This window comes from Agelaius tricolor, unplaced genomic scaffold, assembly GCF_023055355.1.
Source record: "Agelaius tricolor isolate 1412-34295 unplaced genomic scaffold, bAgeTri1.0.p SCAF_3, whole genome shotgun sequence".
Classification (NCBI taxonomy): Eukaryota; Metazoa; Chordata; class Aves; order Passeriformes; family Icteridae; genus Agelaius; species Agelaius tricolor.
The window spans coordinates 30745961-30765871 of NW_027269263.1; the positions used below are offsets into that span (position 1 = coordinate 30745961).

The window sequence follows — 19911 nt, forward strand, 5'->3', positions numbered from 1 at the left end:
AAAACATATTGGTTTTTAAAACCTAGCAATTGAATCCAGCTATTCAGATAATTTTTACTAGTAATTCAGACAGTATACTACAGAACCATCAAATCATTTATGTTGAAAAGGATCTGAAAAATATCCAGTCTAACCTCTTGCTTAAAGCCAGGCTAGTGTCATAGTAAGAACAGGTTGTCCAAGTCCTTTCTCAGCCTCCCTGGACACCATCTTCCATGGTTTACTCACTTTCAGGCAATTTTTTTAAAATTTTTATTATATAAAATATGTATTATCTAAAAGCATAGCCATGAAGGACTTTATGACCACATTTTAGGTATTTGAAAAAAAAAAGCTAAACTTTGTTTAAAAATTTAGCCACAAGAAGTATACATGCACCTAACTAGCAACAACCTTGTTCACTGGCACCTGACCAATGACTAGCTGTTATAGAAGTGTTAGTTTACAGTCCACATAGCAGATATAAAATCTGTTAATTCAGTCTAATTTCATTGATTCAGTAAACAGCACAGGATATTGAACTAAAAGCTCCAACACAGCCCAAAGAAACAAGAAGAAGACTGAGAGTCAGATGAGTTGTTTCTATGAAAAAAAGATTTACCTTCTAAGATGGCAGGCTGGCTGGTACTTTTTTGACTGCTAACTTTAGCTATCAGTGCCCTCCATTGCTCCTGGGAGTTAGCAAAGCAAGAGCTACTGCCTCATTCACCTCCTTTCTCCAGTTGCTAATTTCAGCTGTAAAACCTCTGCAATTTTCTACAAAATTTCAGCTGCTTAAAGTATTCTTCATCTAGATCTTTAACATTCTTGGGAACTAACCATAGTTTAATTTCAGCAAATGCTGCTTTACATCCTCCTTGAGTGCACTTCTATTCAAGTCTCTTATCTAAGTGCCAATGAGTCCTTGAAGCACACAAAATCTGACCAGCAGATAAAAGATAAACCCAGGAGGACCTTATTGCTTTCCACAGGCACTCTGCTCTTGGCATTAATGCTACATATTTATTGGTAGAGATGTTATTGTTATGGCAGCATTTTGCTTCAAAATGTCTGTTTCCAAGATGGCACTCCAAGAAAGCAAGTCTGAGAGTTATGAAGTCCTATATGGAAAGCAACTTGGTTTCCATATTTACTTGGCTAATTTACTTGCCATCTTGCTCATAATTTTATTTGAACACACTTCTATATCTTTAATAAAAGTTTTTTTTAATGTCATAACTGTTTGAGTGCTGTCACATTAGGTTGTTATAGCTCCAAATGTTTATTTCTTCTCCATTTGGGACTATGAATCTAATATACAGTAATGTGACTACTTAAGAGGAGCTATTACACTTTATGTCAATCCAGCTGCTATGTAAGTACATAAAATTTGCATAATAACAATCCTGATGTTAATTTTGATTTTAAAAACTGTTTGCCAGGAACTATTTCTCAACTTTTGATATTTTAGTTAATTGAAACATCTTCTTGCCAAGACAACCAAATATGCTAATGTTTATTGTTAATTAGATAAATTTGTGCTGAATTCAGTTTATCAGAAGTGGGTGGTTCATATATATATATTAAACTCCTCTAATTTTAAAACAGCAAAATGTATTTTTAATCTGCTCAGAAAACTTTAAGTGGCAATTTTTCCACATCTTCCCTAATTCTCTATACTAGTGCTTAAATACTCTTGTAGTAGAAAGCTTTTATTCATGTGCAGCTTTGAACTGCTGTACTTTCAAGTTCTCTGCGGTATGTGAAAAAACAGTGGGTAAGGAGAAGAATGCTATCTTGCCCTTTATCCCAGCATTCCAAACAAGCCTAAAGGTGCACAGGTGCTACACAGGGAAGTAGTTAAAAAGGTTACCATTCTTCACTCCATCATTTATTTCTCTACACTATGATCTACCAAAGAGAAGGCAGCAGAAACTCAGTAGAACTCTTAACACCCTGTCAGACCTTTCTTGGATGGCAGCTGACCACATTCCTTTCCCTTCTTATGGACGACAAGGGTAGGAAAACCAGAAGGCTGCCGACAAACCTCGCATAACTCCAGTGAAATTCCACCTTCGTGGATGGTTTTTAACAGGGCCCTCCATGTTCACACGAGCTGCAGCTGACCCACAAGAGGCGGCCGCCACGTGTCAGTGACCAACCCCTGGCGGTGGAGAGCCGGTGTGTATACGGGATTGCTGAAGGATGGCCGGCCGCACACAGCACGTAGAAAAGAGGGATGGCTGGACAGATGAGGCCACCGCCTTGGTCCATCCAAAAGGGTGGCTACATGCTATGTCCCTTAATCCAGAGCCCTGCACAACGGCAGGAACCGCCGCTCCCGGCTCCGCCAGGGGATCTTCCTTCCCCGCAGGCAGCTTTGGGAGCAGGGCCTCACCCAGGCACATCGCTCCCCGTGCCGCTGCCGGGCCCGGCCCGGCCCACCGCCCCCGGCCCAGGCGAGGCCGGGCCGCCGGATCCGGCCCCGCCGGTCCTCCCCGCCCCGCGGCGCTGCGGAGCTCCCGCCCTCGCCCCTCTCTCTTCCTCCGCCGGCAGCTGCGGCATTCCCGGGGCGGCGGGACCGGCAGCGATCCGTCCCCCGCGCACGGCCCGGGCTGCTGCGATCTCCGCGGTCCCTGGTCTTTGCTCGAGGCGAGAGCGGTGAGGCGGGGGCCGCTCGCCAGGCCCAGCTCCCCAGCGCAGCGATGCCGGCAGCCCGCGCTGGGCCGCGCCGGGCCGCCCTGCGTCCGCAGCATCGCGGCGGCCCGTGTGCGATGAGCCGCCCACCCTTGGGCACCTTCTCCGCCCCGCTCGCCTCCTCCTCCCACGGAGCCACCCTCCTCCTCCGCCCCCTCTCTCTGCCAGCCTCCTCCCCGCCCTTCCCCGCACTCCACGCCGGTGCTGGAGCCGCGCGTCACTCGGGCTCCAGCCCCGCCGCAGACATGGCGACACTGACAGCGGTCCAGCCGCTCACGCTGGACAGAGGTAAGCGCGGTTGCTGCCGCTCCTCGGCCGCGCCGCCCCGGCCGCCCTGCCCGGGGGCCACCGCGGCGAGCGCCGGCTCTGCCCCCGCAGCTCCAGCGCGGCAACGCTCCTGCTCCGCAGTGCCCGGGGCCGGCGGTGGCGGCGGGCAGCGGGGACGCGCCTCCCGGCGGGGCTCAGGCGGGCTGCGGGAGAAGGTCTGAAACGGAGGAGATAAAACTTTGTGCGGGCAGGGGCCGGCATGGGGCAGGTACCCCGCCGCCGGCAGCGCGGCGGTGCCGCAAGCGCAGGACGCGGCTCCGCGGTCAGCGCTCCGCTCCTCGGCGCTCCTCGGTGCCGCTCCGCCGTCGCCGCCCTGCGGGGCTCCCCCGTGGGCGCTCCGCGCCGAGGCCCCGCGTCGCCGCCCCCGCAGGTGGCTCGGCGGGGGATGCTCGGTGGCGGGGCAGCGCCGCTCCGGCTGCGGGTCGGGAGCCGGAGCCTCTCGACGAGAGCGGCGTTTGCCGGCAAAATGCGGCTTGGGGGCTTGCGCGGGGGTGTGCGGGGAAGGCATCCTTGACTGCAACTTGTCCGTTCGCATGCAGAAGAGCGGTTCTGCGTATTCCCGTAGACAGCTGCTCGGTCCGGCAGGGAGAACGTGGTGTTCGGGTAGCCCTGAGGCTGTGTCAGCAGTACCCTTATACAGATAGCGTAAGAGGGTGCTAAAATATTGAAGTTTATACTTAAAGTTTTGCCTTCAGGCTGTAAAAATTAAACCTCGTTCCCTTGCTGTGCAGTTGTTCCCGTAACACGGTTCACCAGAAACCTCATTCGATTTCTGTGGGTTACAAGGGAGAACAACTTTGCCCCTACCGCTCCCAGCACGGAATTCTGAATTGCCGAGGTGTCCTCCTTCTTCATTTGCATCCAGAGGCTCCAAGAGGCTCCTAGTCCCTATGACTCTTGTACTCTTGAAAGAATATTTGAGGCCAGTGCCTTGCTGTTTTAAATGTTAGGGGTTTTTTTCCAGAGGATTAAGATGTATTGTTGAAGTAAGATGGAGATTTTTTTTTCTGTGAGTCCTATGCAAATGAATCCTATGCAGACTCAGTTTCAGAATTGTAAAGGACAGGTAGGCCCCTTTACTAGAACCCGATTGAGAGCAAAACAGCCCACAAAGTACTCCAAATACAGTTTGCTGGGCTTAGATTCCAGCATTAGTAGAAAGGGAGAAGCTAAAGTTATTTTTACTGAAATAGCAAAGTGTTAGCCTGCACTTTAAATTAAACTGCTCAGAAATCCACTGTGTAATCTACAGTTTCACCCTAATACTGTTTTCAGTAAGCAGGACAAATCTACTTTCTGGCAAAGGGTTGAACAGATGGCAATCCATTAGCAAACCTGACTTTTCAAAGGAAATATTACTATTTCAGAATTATGCATCCCTTTTTGCAAAACTATGCTTTAAAAATTCAACAATACACAAAAATTCAAATTAGTCCTAATTTAAATATAAGCATCTGTTGTCTGTGTCCAGGATATGCCTAACCATTTGGCAGGTGTGCCAGTGTTGCAGTCTTCCTGGTTGTCAGCCACAGCTGGTATTAGTGTGAGTGAGATAAAATCTCAGAATGATAGGATGTGATGTGCAAAACAGAAACACAGGCAAGAGGAAATAGATTTAAATAGTGTGCCTGGCCTGCAGAAGGCCATTTCGTCAGAGGGATACACTTCATCACTTGTAACATGCTGCTGCATCAGCTGTAGAGGATGGGCTGAAGCAATTCCAGAGGCAACTAGACCATACCAGTGCTTCCAAATATTTCCTCCGTAGTCTTCCTTTCACAGTCATGAGAGAGGGGAAGTTCTGCATGGTAAGATTTTCTAGATTTCTGTTACTTTGTTTAAAGCAGATGAGCCATGTTTACTGTCACTATGCCTTGCACTTCTCTGCTGTGATCTAGGCATAGCCCTTAAAAGTCTTCTACCCTCATATCAATTTCACCATGTCCCACAGGGAGTTCAGCACAGCAAGAAAATAGGGAGTGTTTCAGGAGAGGTGATATTGTTAGTCTTGTGCTTCTGAGGGAATTGCTGCTTGATCTCTGTCCGGGAAGCGTTCTGCATTCCCCCTTGCTATGAGTCACTGACACTGGTAAAACATCATAAGGATATATAAATTAGAAATCTGAATTACACCCTGATGTGGTCTCCTCCTGGACAAAATATATTGACTGTGTTCTAATACATAGATGGGAGCTTTCTTAAAGCCTGGCATAAATGGCATTTGAAACCTGTATGGTAAAGTGAATTACCATTTAAAGGTGAAGGGCATGGTGTGTGTGAATGATTGAAAGCCAATTATATTCTGGAAGATTACTTCAGTCCAAAGCACAGGAATTAATTTCCTTAATTCCTATCATCATGTGCTTTTCTACCTGCAAAAATGTGTGCAAGTTCCATTACGGCTCTTTAATATGTAGAACAAGTTCACAAAATAATGGAAATTTTAATCACTTAGAATTTAATCTCTAAGGCCTTTGCCTGACCTTTGCGTGGTGCTCTATTGGGAGGAGGGGAAGAAATCAGCAACTGTTTCAGGAGGGAAACCTAAGGCATTGTAGTGAGGAGTGGTACCACTTAGGGGAAGGTGGCCCCAGCATTTGGGAGCTTTGGGAGAGGAAACTGCCTGCTGGGTGTCTTCCAACAGCCAAGTGAGTCGTCGTCTCTTGGAGAAAGTGCTCCCTTCCTACCTTTATTGCAAATATCTTACACCCCAGGTCTCCCTTGCATGCTGCCTTCTGTTGCCTTGCTCTTCTCAAAGCCCTGGTGCAGTTAACTCCATTCCTCTGTGTGTTGTCCTTAATCTTAATCCATTTTCACTGTTCAGCAACCCAATTTCCTGCTCTAACCCTGGGTTTTGCTGTCCAGTGACTCTCAGCACCTCACCAGCGTGACACTGTCTCAAGTGCTGCATACAGATCCAGCAACAATGTTCTGCTTGTCTCCAAGTGCAATGTCATCTTCCCCAGCCATCTTTAGCCTCCTCATGGTTGTAGGAAGACCTCCTGTGAGTTCCTGCATGCTGCAGGTACACGTTCTAAGCAATGAGGAATTAAAGCAAGCTTGTTGTGGATGGGATCACTTAGACTATTTTAGCACAGCCTGATGAAAGCATTTTCTAGAAGTACCATTGCCCTCTTGGAAATATGTTAGAAGGGAATAGATTTCTGTGCTTCCCTTGGCACACATTTAAGGAGTGGTCATAAGGAAGGCTGCAAATGGAAGGAGGCATCTTTCTAGCTATGCATTATAGATGTTCCTCTCTATCTGAACTTTTTTATTTGACTAAATGTCTGACATATTTTTCATAAACCTTAATTCAAATTTTGTTTGTATTCTTCCTCACAAGATGAAAATCTTCTTCAAAAGATAACTGACCAAATTGCTCAGTTTTTCTCAAACTGCTGCAAAATCTCAGTCCCAGTTCCTCTGAATAGGATCATGAAAATGGCAGCTTTAAAAGGGTGCATTCTTGTTTTTGAAAATACACGACTACCCTATACAAAGACCACCTCCTGATCAAGAACAAGGAAATATCTTTTCATATGAAGGGGGACATTTAACTGCCTTTTTTTAATAATGCATATCCTACTATGTTTTTCCCTAAATAGTTACTATTCATGTCACTGATGGTTTCACTTCTTAATATGACTGAGGGTAAAAGAAGAAATTTGAGTAGACTGAATATAGAGTGCTGGTACCTTAATCCCTGTGAAGTTTCATAGCAAGGTCATAGCTATTGGCTATTGATTAGCAAATTTCTCTTGATTTCAAATACATCCTTGGAAATGGAAAGATTTCTTGGTTTTGGCTGTAATGCATAACTGAGTTCCGTTTCTTTTTATGAATTCAAGCAGATACTTTTCCAGTGGAGTGGGTGTCCCAAAAGTTCCTGAAAATCCATTATAAAGCACCATGTTCAGCGACAAGAAATAAGAATATGAATGAGCTTGGAATTGTCATCAGCTGTTAGACAAATTACAGATGTGGTAGTGGATGGCACCTGGCCATTAATGTACATAGGTGCTTGCTAGAGTACTCCTCCTTCCTTTCTCTTCATCTCTTCTTGTCATTTTTCTTCCCACTACATCCTCATAGCCTACATAATTGGGGATTTCTTCCCCATCTGTGCCCATATAGAACAGAAATTGTATCCAACATAAGTTGCATCAGGCTGTGCATATATTATTATAATGTATATTATCTTGGAAAAAAGATAAAACATACTCATCAGGAAGAGAAAATCAGATTCATCAAGTGTGAAATAAAGTCCTTGACAGGGGAGCAGCATAAAGCCAGATCTCTTTTGCACAGGGTGAAGCCATGTGGAGCAGTGCTAAGTGATGTGCTGTTCCCTGCCTGGCTGCCTGTCTGTCATGGGAATGTCTTCTCTTGCTCGTCAGCCTAGCATGCTAAAATTGAAAAATCCTTCTGCAAGTGCCACACACTTCAAGTCTAACATTTCTCCTCTTGATGTGCCAACTGAGGACATTTAAATAACCAAATTCATTCTTCCAAGAAAAAAAAAAAAGTCTATTGTTTATAGGGACAGAAAAAAAAGGGACAACTCTAGTTTCAGGCTAAAATGCTTAGGTTTTTTTTACTTCAATGTTACCATTTATTTGATTTTTTTTTAATCCATTTTTCTGAAAGGATGGATTAAGGTAAGTGAATTGAGACAGTGGTTTGTGGGTGTTGATTGGGACACTTTATGAGAATCTGTACAGTTAAAGCATTGGATACTTAGGTGTGTAGTTCAGCTGTGCCACCTGGAGCTCTAGAGCTGAGTGGAAGCAAATACCCTCTGTTATGTCATGGAAACAAATACATGTCACCTCTGATGTTCACGAGTGGTGTAAAAATACATGGGTTTAAAATGTAATACACATGTGCAGCTTAAATGTCTCTGTAGAGTCCTCATCTGAAGAGGTGCTGGGGCACATGGGAGCTCTTTGCAAGGTGGGATATGCCTGAGGCACTGGGCATCCACAGGAGCACATCTTTTAGGCTGGACTTCCCCTTGTAGGCAGGGCCTTGTCCTTCATCCCAGAGTGGTGCACAGTGACATGGGAACTGGGAGCTGCGCCTGTACGCAGGGAGATGGAAACATCTGCTAGAGAACTCATGGCAGCTTTTAACATTAAGTCACCTTTGTGAATTGTAGAGGGGGAGGAAACCCTAAATTGTCAGTCATGTTTCCTTCAGAAACACCTAACCGATAAGAAGGCAGAATCTGCAGAAGATGGATGTGCTGTCAGGACAGGTTTGTGAGGCACCTTCAAAACCGATGGCACTGCAGGGACCTTGAATTCTTCCTGCTCTCCCCAGATGAAAGTGTTCTTTGGACATGGTAGCAGTGAATGAATCATTTTAGCCCATCTGAATTTATCCTCCATAGAGAAAAATGGTACAGTGGACTCGTGTGTATCCTGCTTTTGACCCCTCTAAGAGCACCTGCTATGACAAGAACCTGCAGAATTCACCATTTGCAACAGGCTGCAAGAGTATTAGTGGTTAGAAGGCATGAGGGATACTATTTTCTATGTTGCAAATGTATACTCTCTATTTATAGATAATGTTGAAAAAGAGAATTTATTTTCTAGATAACATCCCTGTGCTAGGTCATACACACTGATGTCTGAGAGACATTTTTATAACTTCAGAAAAATGTATTAATCTTTTGATGTAGCTGTAAATAAACAATTTTCTTAATTCCATCCTATTGCTTGAATTGAACTTCTCTGGTGTTGTTACCAAAAAGAAAGCTTTTGAAAAATGTAACAGGTGAAGTCATCAGCTTTTTGTGGAGGATTATTTGTCCTTTGAGTTTGCAGTTTCAGGATCTGTACATTCCCATTTCTCCTTAACATAGAGGACGCTCATGCAAGTGCAAAACATATAAGTAAAAGTTTTTGTCTGACCTGTGTTATTTGGATACAAAATACTGTTCTTGAAGTTTAATGCAATAGAATTTGAAATATGAATTAAGTAAAATTATTAATTCCAGTTACTTGTTAGAAGCACAAATAATGAGAAAGAAGGATTGAAGAGGAAACCAAGCTAGGTCAGATAGTGTTTTGAAGCACATAACTCTAAATTTGTGAGTCTGCCTTCCATCACATGGAAGGCAGACAAACAAAATACTTGTTCTACATTATGCATTTTTGACATTTTTAAAAGTAATATTTACTAATGTGCTATGAATTACATGAAGAAAAACAAAAATAAATCATAAAAATATTAATTATACATGTATGTGTAAATTCAGGCGTTTTCAAAGTTAATCTCAGTCAGCTTAATCTTCTTTTGTGACATTTGCTGAAGAGTCAGCCTCTGAATGAGAAACTTTGAACTGTTAATTCTCTATTCAGATGAGAAGATTTGATTGATAATTTTTACATATACACACATTTACATATAATAAAAATGTCTTCCTGAGTGTATAAACCACAAGCATGGATCTTAGAGATGTTAAATAAAGAGGGAGATGTATGTATATATTTGAGAACTTGTTTTACCAGCGTCCAAAAGGGAGTGGTTAAATAAACCTCAAATTTCTCAAATGCAACTTAGCTAAGATACCAGGAAATGCACACAGCTTCTCATAATGTGTTGTTACCCTACTGCTACTTTACTAATAATTGTAAGAAAAAAGAGATTAAAAAATCTTGATTACAAAAAAAGAGATAAAAAAATCTTTATTAGAATACCATATCTCAAGAAGAGATCAGAGGATGATTGTTCTTTATTTTTTAAAAGATGGAACAATGAAGTATCCATGAATACACAGAGCATCAAAGCATTGATTTTGTTTCTGTTCAAACGGGAATAATTGTAGAAGAAAGAGTTTTCTGAAAATAGGCTCTTAATTTATTTCTCCTGAGCCAAAATTACATTTTACTAGTTCTTTTTGATAAAAGCCCATGTTTAATCACTAATCCTTCGCATCCACTAACTCTTTAATTTTTCTATTTCAAGCATGTCTCCTGAAAAACTAAATCTCCTAGACCTTAAGGAATCAATTCCTCTACAATCAGTTGAGCATTAGGGAAGAATGTACTTGAAACAGATTAGGTGGATAACTGTGGCCATCAGCAGCAATCCTAGCCCTCAGAAATGGGTATATCATCATCTCTTCACTTTTCAATAGACTTGGCAACTGTGTTTTTGTGAAACAGTACTTAGTGAATCAGCACAGTAGAAAAAGATAGTATAGCTGTTCTTTGTTACACAGAGACAGACCGGAGAAACTTGAGAGGGCGTGGTGGCTTTCAAATCTATGAAGCAGTCATTGGTAAAATGGGTGGTTATGTGTCTGATCTCCTCTGTAGCCTGACAGTCTTGTAACGTGATAGTAATAGCTATGGAGTTCCTAGATAGCACCTTTTGCATCCTACTGTAGAATTACATGTGCCCCTCCTATCTTAGGTAGATACCTTGGAAAATCAAGCTGGAACCTGAGAGGAGTTCTGGTACTCCTGTTTCAATTCTTGGGATCATTCAACATGTAGGACACCAAGCAACAGAACTGCAAAGGTGACAATAAGCTCTGTTTCACATGGGTTTTCTGTTTCAAGGTTTTGTTCGTAAATTGCTGCAGCAGTCCAACAGTCACAGCTTTCTTCGAAGATCATATTTGTTTCAAAGTTGAAAGCTAACAGTGATCAGTTGTTGAAATCTGCCAGCAGTGAATCTGTACTGCCTCATTTTGCAGGGGTTTATTAACAAAGGATTTTATTTATATCACTTTCTTCTTGCTGTTACCAGTTTTCACCTACACATTTAGAAAGAACTGGGTTTTTTTCCTTTCCTGAGAAATTACTAGGATGTAACCAAGTACCAAAGAGATTCAATCTGCAAAAAGCAATATCATTAAAATTTAAGACAGAATATTAACTCTCATTACCTAAACCTACAACTAAAGTGTTAAACGTGTATGTAATTATTGTGTTGCATCCATTGTTTTGCACAAATTACGTATTTTCACTACTGTCTCATTAAACTCTCATACCATGTAGAAAAATAGAAGACAAAATTCTGATTCTAGACTTCAAGTGACAATTTGTATTGTCACTATGTACACTTGCCAGTAGCCCACAGCCATCTTTCTCATCTTTCTGGTAATCACATGAAGAGATTTAAGGCTAAGATTAGCTGGAGAGATAAGAACTGAGGGGAGGCAGCGGGAGACTCTAGTAATGACATACGAGCAGGGAAAAAGTGAGAGTTACTGCTTTGGCTCAAACACAATGCCTGTTGTGAAGGAGAATTAGCATCCCTAGGTTAACCCTACCTCCCTTTGTGAGACACCTGTTGGGTCCTTTTTTTTTCCTCTTCCTGTCTCTTCCCTGCCAACAGAAATCTCTGTGATGCCAACTAAAAACACACACTGGAAGCAGAAGTGTGGGAAAGGCACAAGGTTGCCCATATGCCAATAGTTTTGTTTCGTGATGCTCATGCAGTTTGTATAAATACTTAATTTTGCTTAGGCAGGGGACCAAGAGAATGGATTTTAGATAAGAGGAAAGTATCTTCTTTTTTCCTTCTGTTTTTCTTTGTTCAGGCTAGCTTATTCATTGTAATAATTTGTTTTCTGCTTCTAGCTTAGTCAAATTTTCAATTCCTTCACTGATTTGAACTTTTTCCCTCTATATACTTGAGGTTTAAAACACTAAAGTAAATATTATGTTCAAGTCCTCAGGTTATGTTAATGTATCAACCCTTTATTTTCTTCTAATCTGGGATCAGAACCTCTAAAGTGTTTACATTTGCTGTTCCAGCCAAGTGTCCAGGGTGCTTTTGTATAGTGTTTAAAGGAGCTTCATGCCAGCATTCTGAGTGGTGTCTGCCAATGCAGAACTGACCCTACAAGTTCAAGTGATGTGATCAAAAGAAGAAGAGAGGCTGGTGAAGTTATCAAGGCATCACTTTACCTGATGTTTATTGCTACAGAAGGCATCAGGCAGTTTCCTTGCTTTCACATAGTTCAGCTTGTAGGAACTTAATGAATTTAGCCTGGGTGTATTCATCATACTGACTTTCTCAGTAAGTTATAGTTTTCCTTAAAAGGATTTTTTTTTGTTATTTCACAGTTTCAAAAAGTCGGAGAGGACATAATTTACCTTGTCCTGTGTAGGTAAATAACTGCCTTAAACACCCGTGATCTCTATTTTTTAAATAAATGCTTACAGAAGGATTGAGAATTTAAATAACACAAAGTGGGGAAAATACAGAATACCCTGCTTCCTGCAAGAAACAAGTGTTAAATAATAAAGGCTTGTATATTCCTTATATAAATAATATATTCTTACTTGAATACAAAATAAACTTTAAGAAAAACTGTTGTCTTTTTGTAACACATTTGTAGCCAACCATACCTAGTCAAAAAAGAAAGGATCAAAATCATCTCTCCAACTGTTTTTGTTCCTTAGTGAGTGGCTAACTATAAATCACAGTTATGATCACAAAGAGCAGGTATGATGAGACATTATGAAGTCAAAACTACATATGAAGGGAAGAGATTTTACCTTTTAAAAAAAAGTACTCTTATCTTCCTTTCCCTCTTCTCTACAGCTAATTTAGGGAAAAAAATCATAAGTACTGCCTTAGAAAATACCATAGTTTTCAATGCTCTTCTGTTCTTTGCTTTCAGCTTTATGTTTTGATCTTTTCTCTTAAAGGATAATTTGGTATCTTGTTTTTACACTGATGCTATGTTCAATGTCTTCTATACAATGCAGTGGGTGTTGTCAAATGTAAAGGGTTTTTGTAGCTGTAATTTCATCTTTCTCACAGATGGCAAAATCTTCTGCTGAAAATTTTCAAACTCATATTTATGCACCTCCTCATCCTGATTGCTTTAGAAATTGCAATGAAGCTAATAATTTGGAAGAAGAAAAATTATATCAGTGTTTAAAAATTATTAGGCTTTAAGGTTCATTTTAAATGCTCATCTTTGAAAATTCTAATTGCATTATTGCTCTTCAGGCCTTGAATTAAGCCAGCGAAACTAATCTTATTGAAATTATCCTGAATTATCTGTTAATTTTTTGGTTTACTGTCGTATGATTCATTATTATTTATTTAAAAATCAGCACTGGAAATGTGACAGTGTCATGACACTTTCTCTAAGTAGCTGTTGAACTCTTAATAGTTCTAGGTACTCTACAGGTCAATCTCACACATGCACAAGCAAATCAAATCTGAAATTGCTGGCAAAGATGCTCCTGTGACTTACATTAGTCATGTGAAGGCTTCAAGGAAAAAATTGGACTTGGTCTGTGTACAGTAATGAATGTGCTGTGAAGATTGACCAAAGTAAAGCAAATACAGTTCCCAAAGTTGGCTTTCATGCTTGGTTAAGGCTACAAAAGGAGGACATGAACAGAAGTCACCTAGTCAAAATTAGTAGAGTAAGAAGCAGGGCAAGATTTCTTAAGACGTTGTAGATATTGTAAGGTTCAGAGAACACAGAGAGCATATTTTTTCATTTAAGGGAATCTTTTGAATGTTGTATTTGAATGAGCTAAGCAGAGTATGCAGGAGCACTTTGTATGAAATGTCATCATTTCAGTGTTTGCCCAAACCAGCTAAAGTGACTGAAGTATCTGAAAGCTTTCACTGAACAGCTTTCATGGTGTTGAGGATGCTTGACTGGGGGGTCTCAAGACAGTTTGCTGTCCGTGATCGCAGATGGCACTGCTTTCCCTGCAAATAAACTGTGTCCTTTCTATGAGCTGCTTTGCAAAACATCTCAGATGTCTCAGACCAGCCTGTCTTATTCAGGTGTTGCTGCCAAAGCTGCTGGAAAAACTGCTGGAAAAAGTATATACTGGTGTATAACACTGCCCTGGGTTGTGCAACAGTTGCATCAGAGGCTCTGTGTCTGACAAACAGACTGAAGCAGAGAGCCTGCATGCCTCTGGTATGCCTGAGAAGGTAGAGCCAAACAGAATCTGAACACAGCTCAAACATACAGACTAAAACAAAGTTTGATGAGTAGCCAGAGAAAATGGTGACATTAATGGTATTGGTATGGTGACATGATGATAGTGAGGCACCAATGTCCCAGGCAATGGGGGAACGTATGTAGAAACTCATGGGGATATGCCATTAATGTTTTTGAGGACAGTCATCTTACATCAGACAATATCAGACAGACAGACAGACATATACTCAGTTGTAGCTCGTGAGTTCCTGATTTTTTCTCATACATTAAGAAGAAAAAAAACACCATAAAATAATCAGTTAGGGCATTTTAAAAAGCTTTAAATCAAAACCACATCGGCCTGCCTTGTAATGACACTTCTGTTGTCAAATGTAACTATTCTGAGGTATGATGTCTCCTGGACCACAGGGAGATAAATTTGCATGAGTCTTTCTCTATATATCTGGACAGTAAGAGTGGGTTTCATCACACTGATGTAGATGTCTGATATGTAGGATGCAGGCATTTACATCTGAGGTAATCATCTAGTCTCCCTTTATAGTCAACAAAGGGGCAAGGCACTCCAGAGTATGATTCATTTCATGTAAAGTAGGTCAGATGAATTGTAGCCTCAAAGTGTCTGTTCTTCCCCATTGACTGTGACAACATTTGAGGGTGAGTCGCTGAGCTGTCCATGTCTACGTCAAAAGTGCAGCACTGAAACCCTCTCCAGAAGATGAGTCATGAGAGCCCTGTATGGTTGCTTTTTGTTATTTTTATTCATCTATTCATAGTAATGTTTAACTGTAGGACTGTAAAGTGACAATGCACTAAACCTGTAACTGCTACCCATATCATCTACACCAGAGTGTGAAAACACTGGTAGTATTATTCTTGTTTAATCTTGCTTATTCTTATTAATTTGAATAGACCTTACAGATACACACTATGAAGTGTTAAATAATATTGCTGTTTTCTAACAGTTTAGCTCATTGCTCCCTGTACATCAAGTGTAATTTACCATGGTGAAGTACATCTTTACGCTTACTGATTAGCATGAAATTTAGGGCAAGATAAACATATCAATTTAAATGAGAAAAAAGGCTGCTTTTTCCCTCAACATTTCTGAACTCTCCAGATTAGACTAAATAAATATATTAAGTTAATGGAAGGACCTCTGAATTTAGGAGAGCACTGTGCTGATAGAGAGACACAAAAGCGGTGAATGGAAGCATGTTGGACAGTCTGGTATCATAAGAGTAAGATTTGCTGTGTTGTATAAACCAGTGGCTGACAGCAGAACTCTAGTAATACAGAATATTTTCCAGAGATAGACACTGAAATTTTTCCAAAGCTGGTGCTTTAACCATGAAGTTACATAAATACTTTGATACAATGTACTAGGGCTGTTGGCTATGAATTATGAGTGAACTTTGCTAATCACCACCAAATTTTGATTTCTGAACCATTGATTACCTGCTGTCATTTGATAGTGTTTGCAGAAGATTGCTAAATATAATAAAGCATCCTGTGTAGGCCTGTGGAATTATGTTAAAAAGTTGACAGAATAGCATTAAGAATTCTGGAATGTATTCTCATGAGCTTTAAGGAATAACAGAACCTGAATGCAAGTATTAGAGGTATGAAAAACTACTGACAATTATAAGGACTTTTTATGTCATGCAAGTTCAACCTTCAGCTTGATTAAAGGTCTTCAGGCAGAACAGAACAGAGCTTGCAAATTTCCAGGATTATTATTCTGTAATGCCATGGTGAAGCTAGTGAATATTTTACAGACTTACCCAGTGTACCTGCTGTCAGTTTGCAGTGATGTTTTACCTCAGTGAGGAGCCAAAGGCTGGTGTTTGTGCAGCACATTTACTTTTCCTAGTAACCAGCATAGTAATGCAGTGATAGTCCCCAGAATTAAAAGGAATGAGGCATAGAAAGACCTCAAGAAGATGAGAAACCTGTTCTCTAATACCTTGATAGTACAAGAGGTCACAATATTTTGGCTTTGGGAACAGCCCAAAAACTTAATTCTAGAGTACTTACCAGAGTAAAGAAATGCTGTGTTTCTGTATGATTATTGTTTTGACCCAAACTGATATTACATGGCATTGCAGCTACTATTTAACTGCCTAATATTCTCTTAAGTCAAAGGATAATATATTTATTTTAAAGATTGCAGACCAATTCTCTCATAGACTAGCACAAAAAGGAAGGTTATATAGACACTTATTTTGGTAGATCATTTTGCAGTATAAGACATGCACATACCTTCTTTTCCAAGAGTCATTCAGGTATTAAATAGGACACATTTAAAATAATTTGCTATATTTTTCTCAATCATTTTCAACCTGACTAAACTGAAACAAATATAAACCCTGCACAAAATCTACCAGAGTAAAACCTCAGCCTTGACAACTTTCAGAGAATACTAAAGCCTGGTCTACTCAATTTTAGTGGTTATGTGAAAGAGCACCAAGTTCAGACCAGCTAGGATTCATTCTGTGTATTCGTAATTTACTTTCAAGTTGTAAAAACTGTATTAGAAAAAGCATTTGCTTTTTAAATGTCTAGTAAATAAAAGCCATCAGTCTACAGTGCAAGTGAACAAAAGCCAGCAAGTGAAAACCATATAGAACAGAACAAAGAGATAACTAAGCCAGATGACCTTTTTTTTTCAACTGCACTCAGCTGTATATATATGTATAAATGATCTATACAATGTTCCACTTGTATTGCAGTATGGTATCCTGCTACTTCCAGGTTCTAGTGGTTTCTCCAAGGGTTTGTATAGTAATCTTCTGCTTGTGTCCTGCTAGCAGTGCAAGTGGACCATCATTCAAATGAAAATACAGAAAGAACACTTGAAATGAGTATTTTTTTTTTCTGAGTCATGCTTTTCTTCTGATGAGTGCACTTGATAAAATACATTCCATCCACCCACAGCCCCCTGCCTTCTCTGTGTTCCACTGATAATGTGACCCACCACACTGAAAGAGTATTATTTCCTGAAAGGCTGTAGGCAAGCATGATGATGAGAAAAAAAAAAAGAGGAATGAATGTTAAGCAGAATGGGAGAGAGAGGAATTGTGCATGTGTATGAGAAAACAAAAAATTAAAAGTGTGCTTAGAATTTGATTTAGTTAGCGGGGGGGGGGGGGGGGAAATAAGTGCATATTCCTTTTAAGATGTATATATCATAGAACACAAAGGAGTAATTCTACCTGCATCATCAGTCAATTCCTACCAATTTGTGAGAGATGAATGGGGGAAATGACAATAACCACATCAGCACAAGTTGCATGTTAATATAATGGAGTTCATATTTTGGAAAATGTGTGAGAGTACACAAAACAATCCTTTTCAAAAATAAGTTTCTTTGCTCAAGAGAGGTCAAAGGAAACACGCAGAGATAAAAAGTAACTAGTTTTAACATAATTCCAATAATTTTTTAAACGTATATCTATGTAAGTTCACACATACTCTTTTCATCCATTTGTCCTTTTCACAACTATAGTAGATATTTTTGCCCTCGACATCCAGGAGGAATGAAGAGGAGGACTCCATCTAATCAGAAAGCTAATTAATTACTTTATTATACTATATTATTCTATATTGTATTACATTATATTACATTACATCTAAACTGAATCTGCCAAGCATTCCACTGCACTCCACTGCACAGAATCTCATGACTGTCAGCCAACAGTCCCAACACACACACGCACGCTTGGCCAAGGAAACAAAACACCATCACTTTGGGTAAACAATCTCCATATTGCACTCTACTTTTGCACAAACACAGGCACGGCAAATGAGATAAGAATTATTTTGATCATTCTCTGAGGTTCAGAGTATGTGAATCCCAGAAATATTATTGGGAAGATTGCCTTGCTTTTCTCTGTGAGGAGAAATGTGGCAACACACAACTATGTAAGAAAATGGTATTTAAGAACAAATCATCGGTGATAGCATTTACAAGCAAAACTAGTTAGATTTAAAAGCAAAGATGGATTGAGACAAGAAAATTATCCTAGCAGTATTTGTCAAATATATGACAGTACTCTCTAATTGATTTCAACTGGGGCAGATTCCCTGCTATATGCTTTATTTAATGTAACTTTAAAGTGTTACTCATTGCCAGTCATATCACTTCTTTGAGCACGACTTACTCCAGTTTTAGCTGGAGCTCACCTTGAGAGGACCATCAGGAAGAAGCCTGTGCATCACTTAAGCTCTTGTACACTGCTAAAATTCACTTTATAACCTGTCCTAAAGTTTCCCCTTCAAAGTTATTAATGGAAGGAAATACAGTCTATTTCATGAGGTCATATTTTATACACTCACATTTTTACATTTTTAGCTGGCTCAAAGTTGTCTTTTTTGCGCAAAGTGTTATATTTTGCCCTTGACAAAGCATCAGCTGATAACCAACAGCTTTGGCCCTAAATATGTGCCTCATTTTCTTCCTGTAATTTATATACTGTTCCCTCTTCTGTGAGCAATATCCCACAAGTCATTGCCAAATTGAGCAAACTATGGGCCTATTGGTGACAAGAGAAAGAAGACTGCTTATTGTTAATGGATGGGTGAATAATAAATCAAAGCAAGAACTTGGGCATTGGCATTCGTGTATTTTAGCATGATGAATGAATTTAGAGGTGTGAAAAATCAGAATGCTTTGGGGATATTCTGCTTTATTTACCTCCAGTCATTCTGAGTCAGAAAGTTAAGTAATCTAGTATTGGCAAATGACAACTTAGTGTCCAGTTTTGCCTATGAGGCTACATAGTCAACACTCATGCTAGACTGTTCAACCAGAAGATGAATTTATCATTTGTATTGTAACACTCATCACTTTAAAAGTGATTAATTATCCTCTAGAGTCTGAGCTATGCCCTAGGGAAATGTTTAGACCTGTACTTAACTCTTTTAGATTGATTAATGTACCTAAAGCTTTTTATGTTTCCTTCCAATCATTACAAATTTCTCATTTAATATAGTTTTTTTCAGGACTTTGGAAATGTGGGCTGTTTCCCAAAACTCTCAGGTGTGGTGATGACACTTCAAAACAGCAACCAATCTGCCATCTCTGGCATTATCTTTTAAGCTATACCTGCTGAGAGGCAAAGACAGTCCAAAACTTACCTGAACTGGACTGGATAAGATCCCAGTCTGATTTAGATTATGTCAATAGCTGTCGTGTATAGCATGAATTACAGAGGCTTTATCTGATCTATTATGGTAGGCTGTTGAAGCTTCTTCAGAATAAATCATACAATTACTTTGTGCTGTCTGATATATCAGTTTACACCAACTAGTAGTAATAACTGGGGAGTGTGGATTCAGTACTTAACTAGCTACAAGTCTTGTGTGGCAGATAAAGAAAATTCCAAGGCAAATCATTCAATAGCTTTGTTAAAAATCATTGTAACAACATTGTTATTACTGAGAACATCAAAAATTTTCAGATTTTCATGTTAGGTTTCCAACCTAAATGATTCTGTGATTCCATTATACTTAATGTTTTGTCATTTTTTGCACTCTATTGAAATGGTTCTTGATACAAATGTATCAAGATATTTAAATCTTATCAAATACTTAAATCTTAAAACCATCTTCTTTGATGAATTAGCTCTTATCAGTCATATTCTTCTCTCTAGAATCTAATTTTTTCTTGATTTCCATGGTCTTACTATCCTAGATCTCCTTTTAGCTTTCTGGTCATTACTTCCATAAGTGTTTTAGAGATATTTTGCCTGATACAGCAGTGATCTGGTAACATGGACTGGGTGCCCAGTAGCTCTGAAGCTCTCCCTGGAGCAAAAGCTCAGGTGCAGTTGTTGAATGCAGGGTCAGGTTAGTTTCATCTGAAAGTTTATGAGCTCCAAGACTGCTCTGCCATGCAAGCTACAGCCCACTAAGTGATCATCCTCCTGAAAGAAACACTGTGCTTCCTGCCACGCTTCCTCTCA

At 40.2% G+C, this 19911-nt stretch overlaps 1 protein-coding gene across 2 annotated transcripts in view; it reads left to right on the forward strand.

The window, feature by feature from the left end:
- The first annotated feature begins 2285 nt into the window (after positions 1–2285).
- Positions 2286–19911, forward strand: part of LIN7A (lin-7 homolog A, crumbs cell polarity complex component) — a 46318-nt gene continuing 28692 nt past the window's right edge. The window contains exon 1 of one of the 2 annotated variants that reach the window (XM_071423362.1): positions 2286–2964. In XM_071423362.1, coding sequence (XP_071279463.1) covers positions 2685–2964 — 280 coding nt within the window. In that variant the 5' untranslated portion in view covers positions 2286–2684. The remainder of the gene's footprint in view (positions 2965–19911) is intronic. The other variant, XM_071423361.1, reaches the window with a different exon arrangement.